Here is a 16,517-nt window from a genome sequence, read left to right on the forward strand (position 1 = left end):
ACCAGCATATAAACATGATGCTCAGAAGACAGAGTTGCCAGAAGATTAGGATTGTGATCTTGTCATACCTGAAAGATCAGCTCGTAGATTCTCAGTGTGTCTTTCTTCTCTATATGTGGAAAAGTATGCACATAGGGATGTTTGAGGACACACACTTTGCACATCCACTCTTCCAGTGACCACAGGGCATTGGGTGGATGGAGGCTGAAGCCGGGAGGATGTCAGACATAATAAAGTATGTGTGTGCTGCGTTATTAGACCTACAGGTCATTCATTTCACCCCCTTATTAACAGAGAGACACTGTTGAGCAGCAGCTCAGCACTGAGAACAGGGAGAGGGGTTATGGGGGTGGGAGGGGTGGTGGTGTTGGGTGTAAGGGTAATGGGGCTACAGATCCATGGAGAGAGATAGTTTAATTAAGCATGAGAGAATTTAAGACCCCATCGGCCTGAGGTGAACAATGAGCTCCAAGGGCGGAGGGAGCCATGTTGAACACAGAGGGAGGGGCGTTTATGATAAAGTGTTTTACCAATGGCTGCCTGAGGATGTTTTCTTTAAAATTTGCTGTTATATCTGTTCGTTTCCTTATCGCACAGTCTGCAAAGCAAGGCAGTACCACTGCCAGAGCTCGGGGGTTCAATTCCCCTTGGAGCCACTGATGCTAAAACAGTATACTACTAAAGACTGTTAAGCTGAAAATATCCAGATGAAAGACAGGAACCAGGGACTAAGAGAGACATCAAGTTCAGAAGATGAATGAAAAGAGGAGGGGAGACAGAGGGAATGAAGGGAGGGGAAGAAGGAGCGAGGCGCTGGTAGGGAGATTAACTTCAGAGGAGGATGAAAAACAGATGGATAAAAAGAAACACAGTAGGAACCAAGGCAGAAAGCCCAGAGGAAGCAAGGAAGGTCGGAGACGGACTGGTGCATCAAGATGGTGAAACAAGAGACAGATGAAGAATAACGGAGAGAATCGGAGGAAGAGTGGAACGAGCTTCACGTGTTATATGGACGGAAGTGATGGTTCAGCCATGGGTGCTGTTGTGTTCATGCTCATTTCAACGCTGTACTCTCGCCCTTTATCATCAGGATAACAGCATTGCTCTGCGCCTTCCACAATGAAACGGTTATGGTGGATTTGGAAACAGCCGCTATGCTTAAAATAAAACGAACCACAAAAACCGGATGCTTGAAAATAGTCTGGTGTTTTTGTAGACCCATCGATACACGTCGAGTGCCTTCCTACGTGGTCACCGGCACTCTTTAGGAACGTCTCCTGACTTTCTCCTTTGCCTCATAAATATTACGGTTACTCGAGGGCTTTGTCACGAAAACATACAATTAAAAACACTTAATCGACTGATGCTGCTGTTTTTCTTGGCAGGACAGTCTCAACAAACCCCCTAGATGAATGTCAGCATAGTTATTATAATAATAATACAGTTTATTTCTATAGTGCTTTTCAGGACACTCAAAGACACTTTACAGTAAAAGCAGAAGTTATGACAGATTAAAAACATAAATCGCAAAATATAAAATATATGAACAGTAGATAAAAACATATGGTTCGGAAATAGAGCAAAGGGCGACCATAATAAATAGCAAAATAACAAATAGCAGCAGGTGTAATATAACATTATTTGATGTTAAAAGCTAGTCTTAAAAAGGTGGGTTTTGTTTTGAAAGAGTCCGTGTCGCTGCAATCTCGGATGTGTATGGGTAAGGAGGTCCACTTTATTATTTACTGTCTCACTTTATTTTTAGATGTTTTTTGATGTTGCCATGTTCCCTGATCTCAGCAATGACTTAGAAAACAAAACTACTAAAAGTTATAAAGTAAGTAATCTCAGGCCACCTTACATTCTCTCCTCAGGCTAAATAAATCTAAATTTGGCAGGTAAGAACCAAACTTGCCAAATACATATTTAAGTTAGTAGTTTGGTTTTTTTTACAGGAGAGCTGAAAAAAGAATTTTCACTGAGCAGCTTTTTTGTGACTCACGCCATTGTTTGCGTCTATTGTGCTATATCTTTAGATTAATCAACAGTAGTATAATAAATCTCCATTTAAATGCAAATGTTGTGGATAAATACTGTAAAGAAAATAACTAATGTGTTTGTAGAAGGGAGGGATTTAAAGATAGACAACAGAGGAGGACAAAGAGGGAATAAGAAAGAGAGGATCCCCTCGTCTTCCTGCTTTGTCTCGTGCCAGTGATCTGTTCAATAAGGCCTTGTCTAGTAGCACTAATTCCTTTGTTTTGTTATGCCAGTCTGGCTATCTATTTCCACTGCCTATCGATTATCTGTGCTTCCCTGCCCTCTGCGCGACACATGAATGAATCTCATTTCCCCTCTTATTGTGTTACAGCAACTTCAAAACAGCCCAGCCGCCATCTTAATTCATGGAGCCAGAAGGCGTGAAAAGGTGGAGGTGATGATAAAAGCAGCAGCTGGATATTCAGGATGATCCAATACAAGCGTACACTACAGGAGAAATCAGGGGCACTTTCAGCATGTGGATTCAGTTACAGTCTTGTGTGACTTGTTAAATCTTTATATACCGGCCACAGCAGTTAGAAATACAATATATGAGGCTGTGGAGATTTTCTGAGATCTCCAAAATGATGGCTGCTTCTCTGCCAAACCGGCTGCTAGAGTTGATTAACAGCTGGTCAAGCTGGGCTGGAAGGTAACATTGTCTTCGAGTGCAACCAGTGGTCCGTAAATCCCAGATTTTCAGAACATGGAGGCTGATGACCTGCCAAAGTGGCTGCTGGACTCACTGAGCGAACCAGATAAACACCCCAGCTGTGGCTGCTGCTCATTAATGTGCTTTACCTTATAATATAAATACTCACAGAACCTGTGAAAGCGGGTAAGAACTTAAGTCTAGACTAAAAGCTTGACTAAAATACTGGATAAATTATTAAGAGAGCAGCCCTTCCTTGCATTGTATATTTCATTATTAGGCCTCATACATTAAAGGGACTTGGTCTCAACAGCAAAATTGTACATAGTATTTATTCTTGACCTTGGAAATAGTAAATTTACAACTCAAGGTCCAATTACTGTTTTGTCCCTGGGCAATCAGCTTCAATTATCAATGACTAATGAGAAACTCTATCCACTCAAAGACCGTCAGATGCGGTTGAAAGCTCCAGAAAGTGGTAGTTGTTGGACTGTGAGTTTAAATTGTTTGCCTTAAAGAGACTTGCCTTAAAATTTGTATTGATAGACTTGGAATTACCCTAAAGGGTTTGAGCCAGTCTTTGCGTTTTTTAAAATGGAACAGTACCTGTAGGTGACACCTGTTTACCTGGCGAGGTTGTTGATAGTCAGAACTGCAGATCGTAATTTCTATTCCATAGGAACATTTCATTAAGCTGGTCTTAAATCAAAGATGAGCTAGGGAACCTGGCCACTTTATCTTCACTTCGATAGACGGGTGGAGGTTTATTCCTGCTCTGTGGCACTCAGACTGATTAACTTTAGGCAATTAAAGATGCCATTCGTTATATGGCCGAATTAAAACCCAAACTTTCTTGATTCACTGTAAGTAGGAGAAACCGGCACTGACGCTGGGTGTCCTGCTATGGTTTGGGATGCTCTCACCTCTCTTTTCCATTAGTTCCCGTCAGCTCTCTACTCTTTAACTGTTAAAGGAAAATAATGCCTTTATGTACTTGTTCTCTGCATGTTTTTATTAGTATTCATCCCAAACGCCCTCAACTGAAGAGCATACTTTTACAGAAAACCACGGCAGTCTGATGGAAATCTTTGTTGGCTTGGATCCACTCTGGTTCTTATTTCATGGAATTGATTCTGTGAATTTTGGAAACCAACATCTGAGAAAGCTGGCATTGAGTTTGCACTCATACTTTGTAGCTGTATTTCACCCAAATACAATTCCTTAATCAAACTTACGGAAAATATAATCCTGAGATTGTTGTTTACTCTGAAAGATAATTAGCTAAGTGGCGTCGGCTGTTTGGGTGTGGTTTATTAGAAAGCTAAGAGAACTAACTACAGCAGAAACTGCAGCGATTTTCTAGAGTTTGATAAGTTGTCATGTTTCGGTGTTAATGCTCATTTCTCAAACATAAAGCTGTTCAACTTGATAATAAATTATTATTATGAAAACGGTCTGTTTCCTGGAGAAAAGTGCATGCAGCTGTGCGGATGTTTACATCCTAGACAAATCATTTTTCAAGTAAAGATTGAGTATTTCTGAACGTGATATTCAGACATCATTTCAAAACATGTCCCTGCATCCATAATACATTTAGTCATTGCTGCAGCGTCTGAGCGGCCTCGATAACAAGCAGAGCAATTTTGTATAAATCCATAACCCTCTGCTTAAGGATAAGGTGAGTTTTCTGAGCTAATTTGGAAGTAAGATAGTGATAAAGATCACAGTGATAAGGAGAGGGGCAGAGGGAGGGAGATCTTTGTCTTGTTCCGACTCTAATGGTTTTTGTCTCCCGCCGTCTGCTAGGAGTCACTCTGTAAGTGTCATTAGGATGCACAGGGAGTCGCTTCGGCTAAATATTGCACAGGCTTCATTTAGCACAGATGAAGCCATGACTCACTGTGGACTCATAGAGCGAGTGAGTCACGTCGCAACCCAAATCATTTTATCTGGCTTGCTGAGTGAGTTATCCCAACAGCTATCGGCTTTGTGTTTCTGAAGCCTCCAAAGCTATTAGTCCCATTTTAGTATATTATTCTAATTGGTCCTCAGTGATTTCAGTGTTGGACCTACTGTGAATTTCAGTCTCTGATGCTCTGAGGCTCATTAAACATGTGATTGTTCTTGCCATGTGGAGAGACATCAACAAAAGACATGTGACCTGTTGTGGATCTTTGTTTAATTGAACATCAGACCCAGAGATTTACAGGTCTTTATTGGGAAAGCATACTGGGAAATGATTCGACTTATCCTTAAAGCTGCACTAATCAGTGCTTTTTACATAGACAGTGGGTAGGATGACAATATGTAATGTGAAAGGGTCACTCATAGCAGGGCTGGACAGGGACAAAAAATCGGCCCTGGCATTTTTGGCCCAGGCGGCCCACCAGAATCGGTCGGACACCCCTCACCAATACACCATCCTTCCATTTAAGTGCTCAGAGTAGGGGCGGGACGAAACACTTAGTCACTTTGTCACTTTACTCTGCTGTCTCATGCCTCCTCCTCTGCCTGGCAGTGGCCACAGCTCTCCTTTACTCCTTCAAGTGCCTGTGCCTGCTCTATGTCGGGTACTGCAGCTGATGTCGAAGCTACTGCAGCCACAGTAGTAAACAGAGCCGTCTGAAGATTTCTTTTTTTTGGAGGGGGGGGCGGGGCGTAGTAATGCAAGAAACAGAGAGCAGAGGGGGTGGGGGCTAATATGAGATGTGACTGGGCTGGCCCAGTGTCAGTATAGAAATTTTTACCTAAATTATTACCCTGTGGGTTGCTGTCCGTGCTTTATGGGCCGATTGTTGGCCCATTTATATAAATACATAATTAATACGTTACACCGGCCCCAAAGGTGCGTCGGCCCACCAGGTATTTGCCCGGTATGCCAGATTACCAATCCAGCCCTGACTAATAGTGACAAATATTTGCACTGACATCACAGTTCCCCTCAGTACTACGGAGAATTGAATCTATTTTTTGAGCATTGTTTTGCTTTTGATTTTCTGGCCCGTGACAGCACTCTTTATCAGCCTTGTTTCCAGAGCAGCAGGGGGCTGTGTTCATCAGACAAGCTTTGATGAACCCGCTGTACACTACCTGCCCAGCAGCAAACAGACACAGTGAGAGACTAGCTGGTGAAGAAAGTGGAACAGTGTTGTACTCTGGTGGTTTGCTAACTTAATGAGGTCATAATATGTCAATGTGGTGTTTGTCTGAAACACTTAACATTAATGCAGCTTTGAGGGGTTTTTTGTTTTCAGGTGTATATTGCACATATACATTTCATTTCCTCTGGGAAAAATCCAGCAACTTTGATTGCCCAACTTAAAAATGACACAAAATAATGAATGTAGACTTACTTTAACAAGTTCTTTCATTTGTCGAGGCAACACAATAAAATTAAAACACTGCTCAGATTATTCCAGTGTTCAGTTGCCTATTTCTCGTGGTGTTCCCTTTAACCAAATATTTAACCTTTTACCAGATCGGTGTTGTGTGTTGTTACACAGCAGGCTGACAGATGACACTGGAATTCTCCACAGAAAGCCAGAATAATAAACTTCTTGCAGGTGGATTACCAGCTGCTTCAGGCCGATTTTAAAAACTTAAGGTCCTTTAGCAGCTGTTGAGGAAAATCCTCATCCTGACCTCTATCATGTGCAGGATGAGCAGTGACACACTGATTTATTTCTATTAAACTGACCCCATGACTCAGATTCTAATCATATCTGCTGGGCTTTTAGCAAAAAGATTTACTAATTTAATACAAGATTACACTGTAAATGCTTCAGTGCAAGTTCATTAGCCCCATTTACACAGAAGCCACATTTGTCTCATTATCTTTTAGACAATTTAAATTTTGTTGGTGGAATTATTGCCTCGTCATCACTTCTCAAAACCGCTGGATGCTGACGAAGCACGACTTGCAGAAGGAATTGCTGTTCCCTTAATAAAGATGAATTTTGTACTGTTAGAAAACAGCTGAATGTTAATGATCTTCTCCATGGCTCTGTCCTCCGTTTGTTCTCAGCTTGGAGAGATTCAGGCCGAGTTCAGCCAAGTTTGACTCATCAAACATTAAGCTGCAGGGTCCCTGCGACCAGCCAGCTGTTCTGCCACTGCATTTACTGTTTTTTTTGTTTTTTTTCCCTGGAAGGCTACCTGGCTGTGCTTCATGCTCCTCTGCCTCTGAATGAATGTATTTTTCTAACATCTCCCCTGGTGGGAGCTCAGTCATAACATGCCTGCTGCACTTTGGAGCATCTCGTGACCTTTTAGTCTGGACAGATCTTCTCCTGCAGAGAAAGTCAGGCTCTAACCACAGACGAAAGGCTGCTGAAAGGCCTAAACTGGGCTGCCTGTCTGTCAGAGGTGAAAAAAGGACGGAAAAGGATCTCCGTGTGGCTTTGCAAATGTTGAGAAGGAAAACTGGTCTGGAAAAAGACAACAGGCTCTTCTAGGAAAACTTTCTCTGCAACATTTAAAATAATGAACCTTGCATTTCTGTGTTGATTTAGCTGAACCAGGATTAGAAACAACATTGTGTTTACTTAGTAGCATCAATGGTAAATACTTGGTTAATGGTTAATGTCAGTGTCTTCCAAAGGGACACATTTGGTTAAAATAAACCAGTGTTGACTGACATGGGAAACCAATTGAACATTTTGCGATGGTATAACACTGTTATCCTACTTCCACCTCTACTTCTTGGAGACACAGCCCCGTCTCCTAAATAGGGCTGAGCGATTAATCGTTTTCAAATCGAAATTGCGATTTCAAAGAACACGATTAACTAATCGTGAAGACGGCGATTAAAATGTAGGTTAATTATTCAGCGCATGTGACCCGTTTTAAAAAGTCGTGCAGTTACAGATTCATTCTGTTGTCGTCCTAGATCTGCTGGCCAATCACATTCGGCTCCTGTTACGGTCCTACTTACCAATCAGACTGGGCACAGGGCGTCTACATTTTACAACAACAAACGACACTAAACAAAAACATGGGATATTGGCGTCAGGCGAACAGATGCAGGCAGCGGTTGTGCGTCGACTCACACTGTGTTTAAGCAGTGGAGCGTTTAGCTGCCCTACAATGTTGACGTGTTGTTAATTTGTCCTGTCTTGTGCTTCAAGTACAGATAACAGCTCTCTGTGAGCCCGTTTCGTTACGCTCTCTGCAGGCTACATTTCCAACATAAAGCACTTAAGAATAAGAGCGTTTTGCCTGCTTGATTTTGCTGACTTGTGCAGAATTTGTTGATTTGTTCAGTTGTCCTTGATTTTTGGGCTTCTACTATGGTAATATAGTAGCTACGTAGTTAAATTGTTTTGTGTTTATTATTGATGTATAATCGGTTGTCTGCACAGGGTGTTTTATTTTGAAAATTGACTGGATTGTCTATGCCGTTCTGTGTCTGACATCCTGCCCAGTTCATCTGGGGTGAGTTCAGCACCGACAAAACATAGCAAAACGTTTTTTCAATGGAAAGAGTGGTTCCCTGAACACCCTGTTGTGTACACAAGCGTGCTGCGTTTTCCTGCCTTTATAACACCGTTGTGTTGATAAACTTATCGCGGCTGATTGGGTAACACCTGTGACACGCCCACCAAACAACAGAAGAAAACATTCCTCGAAGCCAAGTGCGAAACGTTGCAAGGAAACGTGATGAAGTCAGACTGAAGTCACCCCTGCTCTGTGCTGCCACTGCTTCCGTCAAAAATAGACTGGCATTGAATATTGAACTTTTAAAAAATACTAATCGTAAATTGAATTAACATAATGAGAAAACATTTCCAGTTCAGTGAATCAGCTGTTCAGTTCTCGGACTGAGGGGAAAAAATGCTGCCAGTGAAAATAATTATCGTTCCACCAAAATGTATTAGGCGAAACCATTTAGTAGTTGAAAGATGTAATTTCTAGAGGACCTTGTTAAGAGAGGAAAGGAAGTAGTTGCTTGTCAGGGAAAGAAATGGATTTTAAATATTTGAATACACGACCAATGCTCTTGTTTTTCTGATGAGGATATTCCCAAAGGGTCATATTTTGTCAAAAATGTTTTGAAAGCAAGATTATGCAGGTCATGGCGTGCCGTCCTGCAAACATTAAAATGTTTTTAGCAGATGCACAGAGAAGTCGGGGTTTCCAGGGAAAATGAAACTGTGGCGTCTGCAGTTTGGCCTCTTGCTCTGACTTTTGCGGCTCCTAACAGGGTTTGATGCACCTGCTTCAAAGGGAGAGAGCCGAGAGAGAATGATTAGCTTGGAGCCTCGCGCTGCCTCAGCACTGTGTGGAGACCCATATCTAGTTTAACAGGGGAGTGTAAATGTGCAAAGGTGAGACTGGAGATGATACTGTCGCTGTGTAACTGTCTAAGCAGGAAGTGGAACTCACATGAGTCAGCTTTATAGGCAGCACTTAGGGATATTGTAGGGCAGGAACGACAACGGAGTTTGGAGGCTGTACTGGGTTTAGGGCAGCTTTTATGGGGCACCTCAACATCAGTTGGAGAAATAGGCTGTGGCAGTGTAAGTGGGAAAAGAATAGAAAAAAGGAACGCCACTGGAGAAAAATGTGGGGCCACGAAGGCCGGCAAAATTACATTCATTTTGGCTGCAACCTATCATTTGCTTCCATCTTCCCCATGTCTTAGTGAGTAGATAAATGAGGAGCACGCTGTTCCTTCAGGTAAAGCTAAAAGAATCTTCTCATTCTGTCATAGCGTAAAAAAAAAGCCTTTTTCAACAGCAATATGCCTGGAGACAAAGCAAAGTGCTTGAGTGAAAACACTCAAGAGGTATACATGACACACACATGATTGGATTTTGTGCCTGAAGGTGAAGAGTCCAAATCCCAAACATTTTTGAGCAGGCATTATGTAGGGCAGCTTAAGGCAGGGAGGAACTGGAAGATGGCAGTATATTAAGGGAACCAGCTTATATAGTCCCTCAGGAAAGGCTCTTGTGCTGTGTTCAGAATGGCAGCTTACAGTGCCACAGGAGGATGAGCCGGGGAAGAGGCCTGAGACTGGAAAAAACCTTAGACATACTGAGTTAGCAGCAAAGGTCAAGGAACAGGTTTGGAAAGCAAAGGTCTCTCCCACCGAGGGGAAGTTGCAAGGAAATTATGGAAGTCACTGTTTAAACAGACCGTAAAAACGAGGCTGGTGCTGGAGCTGGTGGCAGTGAATGGTTGCTGCTCAGAATAAAGGTTTACTTGGGCAAAGGGTGATAAATCTGGAGGTATTACGATGTTAGAGGTGGCTTGTTTGCTGGTTAACAAGGGTAACATCAGGACTCTCGCTGCAATCGATGATTGAAATAATCTCGGCTAGTATGATTCACATGTGTAATATCTGTGTGTTTTGATAACTAGTAAGTAGCATTGGTCTTGGTAAGAAATGTGAGGTCACGTGGGGCCTGTTTCTTTGGAACATGTTTGTAGTTTCTCCATTTGTTTGATGGTAGAGGTTGCTTATTTTGGCTACTGTCAGCATGGATGTATTGAGTCTGGAAGTGTGTAGGGGCTGGGTACGGAAAGAGAGTGGTTGTTTTGGGAAGGTTCTGAAAGACACTGTGGAGCCTTCATGTCAAATGAGCAACTTAACAAAACGCTTCTGAGAAGGTGCTTCCCTGATAAACCAAGAGAGACTTGCACTCAAACGCAGGACTGCTTATTGGTTCAAGTTTACTCTTGAAAATGAGATGATTATTGGGCTTATTCAATTTGTGCAGGGACATGACTGTAATTACTGAATGCAATCTCTGCATTCGAAATCGTTGATTCCACGGGTTTTGTTGTAGTTTGCAGTTTTCCTACACAAGCAGTGATCATGACTGGATAGTTCAGCATGCTGTGGCATTCAGATGAATCTGCCAGTCAGCCTGATCAGGCCAGAGAACTGTTATCCTTTAGCCTTAACAGAGCGGATGTGTGGCCTGTTTAATCATCAGAGTATCTGCTCTCTTTTGTATTCAAAGACAGAGCGCAGGTTTAGATGTTCAGAAGTAGGGTAGGGCAGAGAAAAAACAATGGGGTTACCTGTCAGACTGTTGAATAGATTTATGACAATGCAGCCCAACATCTAGGTCAGGACATCATTTATCATTGTGCATCTTTAACATCATTTTATGAACTGTGCTTCTCTTATGTGTTTGTTCCAATTCCTGTAATCTATTACGGATCTAACTTTGAATAACTCGCCTCTTTTTCTCCACTCCGTTTCCCTTTGTCCTTTCCCTCTCCCTCCAGCCTGCGAGCTGATGAACCAGGGCATATTGGCGTTGGTTACCTCGACGGGCTGCGCGTCAGCCAGCGCACTGCAGTCCCTGACGGATGCCATGCACATCCCCCACCTGTACATCCAGAGGAACAGCGAGGGATCACCGCGTACTGCCTGCCAGTTCAACCCGAGCCCCGGCGGGCAGCGCTACACGCTAGCTGCCCGGCCGCCCGTACGCCTCAATGACGTCATGCTGACTCTAGTGGAAGAGCTGCGCTGGCAGAAGTTTATCGTGTTCTACGACATCGAGTATGGTAAGTGATAACTAAACTGCACAGATTTGCAGTTGCTCTGCTGGATTGAGGGAACTGGTTTTCTCAGCTTTGTAAATTGGAAGTTGAGATTTTTGGGAATTGTGGAAATTTTGGAAAAAAGTTGCTGATACAAATTAAACGGGGCAGTGGTGGCCTAAAAGTTAGAGAAGCTAGTTTGTGACTGGGAGGTTGTCGGTTTGATTAGATCAGGCAGATTAAAGCTCTACTGGAGAGACTGGAGTAAAGGGCCTTAAGGACATTAATGGCTGTGCGATGTGTTATTTTGAGGGGACAACAAATTTACACTGTTATACAAGCTGCACACACAAGTGTCATTTCTTCAGTGTCACATGAAATTATATAATCAGATATTTACTAAATCGTGAGGGGTGTACTCACTTTTGTTAGATACTGTACCATGACTGTGGTTTTGTCTGTGACCATGAAACCATTTTGAAATGTGGAGGAAAGTGAAAAGCTTCTCCATTTCCCTTCACATCCTCCATTTAGATCTTTTAGGATGGGATGAAAATAGATACTGATGGTGACTTGAATTGGCTAGTTGATTGGTTGCCTGTTCAGAGACATCAGTGTTTTTAGATATCATGTTTTAGTTCCTGCTGGAAATTCAGTCTCTCAGCAGATATTCATGTGCTTTGGAAGCTGAATTCTACGTTACTGTTTTAATCAACACTTGATGTTGTGATATTTATATTACCGTTAATAAAGATGAGTGCATGTTTTTATGGCCACAAGTTTGTTTAATGCACATTCTTTTTCTTTATGTGCATCTAAAGCATGAATGAAAAATGAAATTTACACTTCTTAAGCACTTTGGATTATGGTCTGGAATACTTTGGAAGCCCATTTTTTCCAACTGTTACATGTGATATGGTTCTCATTTTCCCTGGTGTAAGGATGATGAAACACATTAGATGTGTTCTTTCTGGTATTCAAACTCAAGTATCACAGCAGGGTGCCAAGGCCTCTTGATGACTCACCTGCTCTTTTAGACAGAACTGAAGCAATGATACGCACACACTCACACAGGATTGCTTTGTAGGTGGTTTAACATGCTGGAATTTCTACCTCTGCCAGCTGGTCTATAGTTAGTATTTGTTAATTTCAGCCCCTTGTTGTGCGTAAACCAGTCAGAATGGAGCTTTTCTCTGTCTGTGTGGACAGAAAGCTTCTGTGAATATAACCAATCAAAGTACTTAATTTAAACCTATTTACATGAAGCATTAACCACCATCATTCAATATTTGGCTGTTGGTGACACTAATCAAACAGCCAGAAGACGCATAGAGACATATCTATTGTTGCAGTTCAATTTGTTAACCAAACCCGCGGGGAAAACGGCACTGCTAACAGTTTGAAGCTTAAAAAAGTCACCTGCAAATGCCAACCTTGGCCAGTTTAGATAGTAAGCAGTGTGGTCCTTGTCTTCCTCTCACCTGTGAGCTCCAGTTTAAGCAGAAGTTTCTTTATCTCTGTGAGCTGTCAGTCAAACACAAACACGGGTCCTCCCACTCAGAGGCTTGGAGGCAAAAAGATTATATTCTCAAGATAGAGCATGATTTCTTTTATATATCAGTGATTCTCTTTGCTTTCATTACGTGAGTTTGTTTGGTCTGACATTTGGAGTGTTTCATTCTCAGGTCAACTTTGTGACATGACAGACATAAGTGTCGGACATTTCACTTTTTTTTAAAGTTTTTTCTTCCTCAACTTCCGGGTCTATGGATAGGAGGTGTTTGACGTGACTTGTCCACAAGAAAAAAGAATCTGTTCAGTGGGAATGGATGATATTGTAAATCTATGGCTTATTTACAATTTTAAGATCACAGGACACCTCTGTTTGAAATTCCCATCTGCACAAACTGAGACATGGATGTAAACCTGAAGCAATGCATGTTTCTAGAACACTACTCATGTTACATATTGTTCGTTCTGTGTGTGTTCTTCCATGTTCCTGATGTTGGAAATTCATGTGGAATACATGTAGACAAACCATTGATAAAGCATTAGGAATAGCTGCAGGCCGCCTAAATGATTTTCAATGTTTTCTGGCCCTGGATTACCATGACCAGATGTTGCAGCAAAACTTCAGAGATCGACTTTCCTTCTTCTGTATTTGTTTGGAATAGCTTACATGGAGTATATCTTAATGAAATCACATTAGGCTCAATGGATTTTTGAGCGCAGTCGATACTGGATAGTGGGAATTACAATATAAGGATATAGACAGATGCATGCATTTAGCCTCTCAGATACTCTTATCCAGAGTGATTTAGAGTAAGTGCATTAGCAGCTGTGGGCCAGAATCTGAATCCTTTAATAACAAACCAGTGGCTCAGCTAACATTAGGACCAAAGGACAACAGTGAGGCTGCAGGGGAGAACTTTTCTTATTCAGGAGCCCATCCCAGACTGTTTTGGATCTTGTTGGATCTGAACTAAGGTGATTTCCAATGCTGGGCAAAAGCTGGGCTTGAAAAGGACAGATGCTAAAACATCTTCAAAATAAACAACAAACATTTGGTCATTTTTAGTTTTTTGGTCATTTATCAATCAAAAATTAGAAATATTCAATACTTCCACCTTATCACTTATGAGGATTTGCTGCTTCACATCATACTTTTCTACATACATACGTGAGTTAAGTAATGGCTTTACAACATACAGTACTTAGTTTCAGCTACTAAGCAAACATCCTTATGGGCGACTCTCAAGAAATGTAGTAAATTGTTCCTTTATTTTCAAATATCTGTGTTTTCCCCTCGTGGGCAGAAGTTAGTTTCTCCATGACTGGGCCGTAAGAAAGGTCGTCCCACTGTAGGTGTCTCAATACTTTTCCGGGGGGTTGCAACTCATTACTTATCCTGGAGTGACTATAAGGAGACTGTCTTTTTATTTGCACCTGGCAGTCTTAACTTCGGTAGGAATAGTCCAGGATGAACATTTGAGGACAGACAAGTATCTTAAGAGACATAGTTTATAGGACCTTTTCCCAGAATCCTTTCATTTTTTGGGCAACTCCAAAGTCAGTGGAGTAAAGTTGCCTTTTCTAGGCCACATTTCGTGCAAAGATCGGCAATAGTATTATCATTATTAAGTGATGTAAGAGGGAGGGAGTTATGTATTTATGCATAAACCATTTAAATTGTGTTAGCATTGTGTCTGGTGTCGATGGTCTGGGTTTGTGCTTCTTGGCAAATCTTCCAATCCAAATCAGAGATTTCCACATCTAACACACTAGATTATGCCAGTCTTTTGTTCTCCAATTATTCTTTAGAATTTTCTACAATCAGTGTATACAGGGAAGGGAAATCTGTCCATGACCTTGCAGGTTATCAAGGACTTCAAGGAATTCTACAAGAGGGCTCTTTAAGTGCTGCTAAAATATAAATCTTTATAACTGTGACCAGGGTATTTACTGAAACGTTAAAATTTAAAAGAAATTATTCAGTTAGAAGGTAATACTGCCAATTTATCGGTCTAGCGCTACAGGTCGGTTCTTAATTAAAATAATGGTAGTCTACTTCTTTCCTCTGAGGTGCAAAAGAACAAATTACATAACTTAGTTACCATGTGCAGATTAATGCGCAACATAAAACTGCCATCACCTTCTGATGAGCAAAGGCTAAACAGCTATTAGTGATGAAACACATTATCTTTTCAGTCTGTAGCTGCCTCCATATTTTTATAGCTTCCATATCACAACAAAGCAAACATAATACCTGAACCTCTCTGTCTAGGCACCCTTGATGTATTTATTATTGAGCCCTGTGTTTGCTCGCTTTGTAATGCTGCAGCGTCCTGGTCATTGTTGCTGTTTTCAGTTGTGTTACTGCTGCAGTTGGCTGATTGCTGCAGGTACAGGATTCATTTTAATAAGGAGAATAAAGAATCAATCAGTGTTTTTGATCACTGAAACATTTTCTTCTATCATTGCCTGGACAGGATGTTTCCCCTTGTATCCACACAAGTATGAGGCATTAACGAATAAATTGAGTCATAAAAAGCAAAACACCAATATTTGCTTTCCAGCTGCGTTGTAGGGGAATTTCCTCGTTTAAAAAGCGTGCAGAGCGAGACGATCGCCGTCTAAATGACCCTGTCTTTGGACAGATTTAACGGAAGCTGTGCTCTGATGTCAAGCTGCCCTCCAGCTCTGATATGAATGAGTGTGAGAGCTGAGAGTAAATCTCTGATCTGGCTCAGATCAGCAGGGACGCCCGCCGAAAACACCACCGTGTGGTGCAGACAGTTCGGTTGTGAGTGCAGGAGTTGAGCAAATGGACCAGAGCCTCCCAGGATCACAGCGACTGATAACGTTATATCTGATAAAAAAGTAATAACACGGGCTGGGAAAGGAATAAATGCTGGGGGGACCATTGGATTGAAGGATCGAAGACAAGTACTCATCTAAGGGGAGTGGAAAGTAATATAAAATCTATGAGTCTAAAAATGTAGCTGTGTTGATTCTGTACCAAAACTGGTGCTTGGAAGAGTCAAGGAGAGACATTATAAAACCTGGAATAATTAAATGCTGTCAGTTCAAGTGCAGCAGGTTCTTACTCTTGTTAATAACTTGATAGGTAATTGTCTGGAAGAACTAAACCAACCATAATTAACCCTGTCCATGCTTCTTCAGTGCATTGAGGAGCTTTTGAGATTGAACTTTTTGGCTTCTCTTCAAAGTCTTGACAACTTTTTGACAAGTTGGATGATGTTTTGACCTCTGAATCCTCCTTGGGGTAAACTCCAATACCGGAACGTTGTTGAGGATCGGTTCACCAAAATATCCAAAGCATTGTCTCTCTTCCCTCCAGTGGCTTCTAGCTGTACAGATAGTATGCTTTTATTTATACAGTCCAAAGATGTTCTAGTTTTAGCAGAAAACTGTGATGTTCACGGAAGATCCTATCACTCAGTAAAATAAGTTTTCAGGGCTTTTTTAAAGTGAAATCTCAGGATCTCGTGCTGCGGCCCAACAAAATATTACATCTTTATCATCCAGTGTTTGCCATGTGCAGATATTATAAAAGTACATCACTTTAATATTGTTGGTGAGCATTACCCAGGGTTTTACAGAGTCGTCCAAAATCATCATTCTGGTCGCATCCTGAAGTGTTAGCAATTAAGTTGGTGAATAAAATGTTACCAAGACTAAAAACAGTTTTTTATTCTATGAAAACTGCAGAAACTGGTACTGCAGCTTGTGTGTCTACTGAAAATGACAGGTATGTCAGATGTCGGACTGAATGATGAAGTGAAAATGAAAAGGCAATTGA

At 41.6% G+C, this 16,517-nt stretch overlaps 2 protein-coding genes across 7 annotated transcripts in view; one reads left to right on the forward strand and one right to left on the reverse strand.

The window, feature by feature from the left end:
- Positions 1-16,517, reverse strand: part of LOC123982746 (stonustoxin subunit beta-like) — an 868,592-nt gene that overhangs the window by 369,123 nt on the left and 482,952 nt on the right. The gene's annotated exons all lie outside the window — the stretch shown is intronic.
- The window catches only part of LOC123982748 (glutamate receptor ionotropic, delta-1-like), a 290,438-nt gene that overhangs the window by 234,478 nt on the left and 39,443 nt on the right, over positions 1-16,517 (forward strand). For all 6 annotated transcript variants that reach the window (XM_046068547.1, XM_046068551.1, XM_046068553.1 and 3 more), the window contains exon 3: positions 10,934-11,218. In XM_046068547.1, the coding sequence (XP_045924503.1) occupies positions 10,945-11,218 (274 nt within the window). In that variant the 5' untranslated portion in view covers positions 10,934-10,944. The remainder of the gene's footprint in view (positions 1-10,933; positions 11,219-16,517) is intronic.

Source organism: Micropterus dolomieu, linkage group LG14, assembly GCF_021292245.1.
Source record: "Micropterus dolomieu isolate WLL.071019.BEF.003 ecotype Adirondacks linkage group LG14, ASM2129224v1, whole genome shotgun sequence".
Lineage (NCBI taxonomy): Eukaryota > Metazoa > Chordata > Actinopteri > Centrarchiformes > Centrarchidae > Micropterus > Micropterus dolomieu.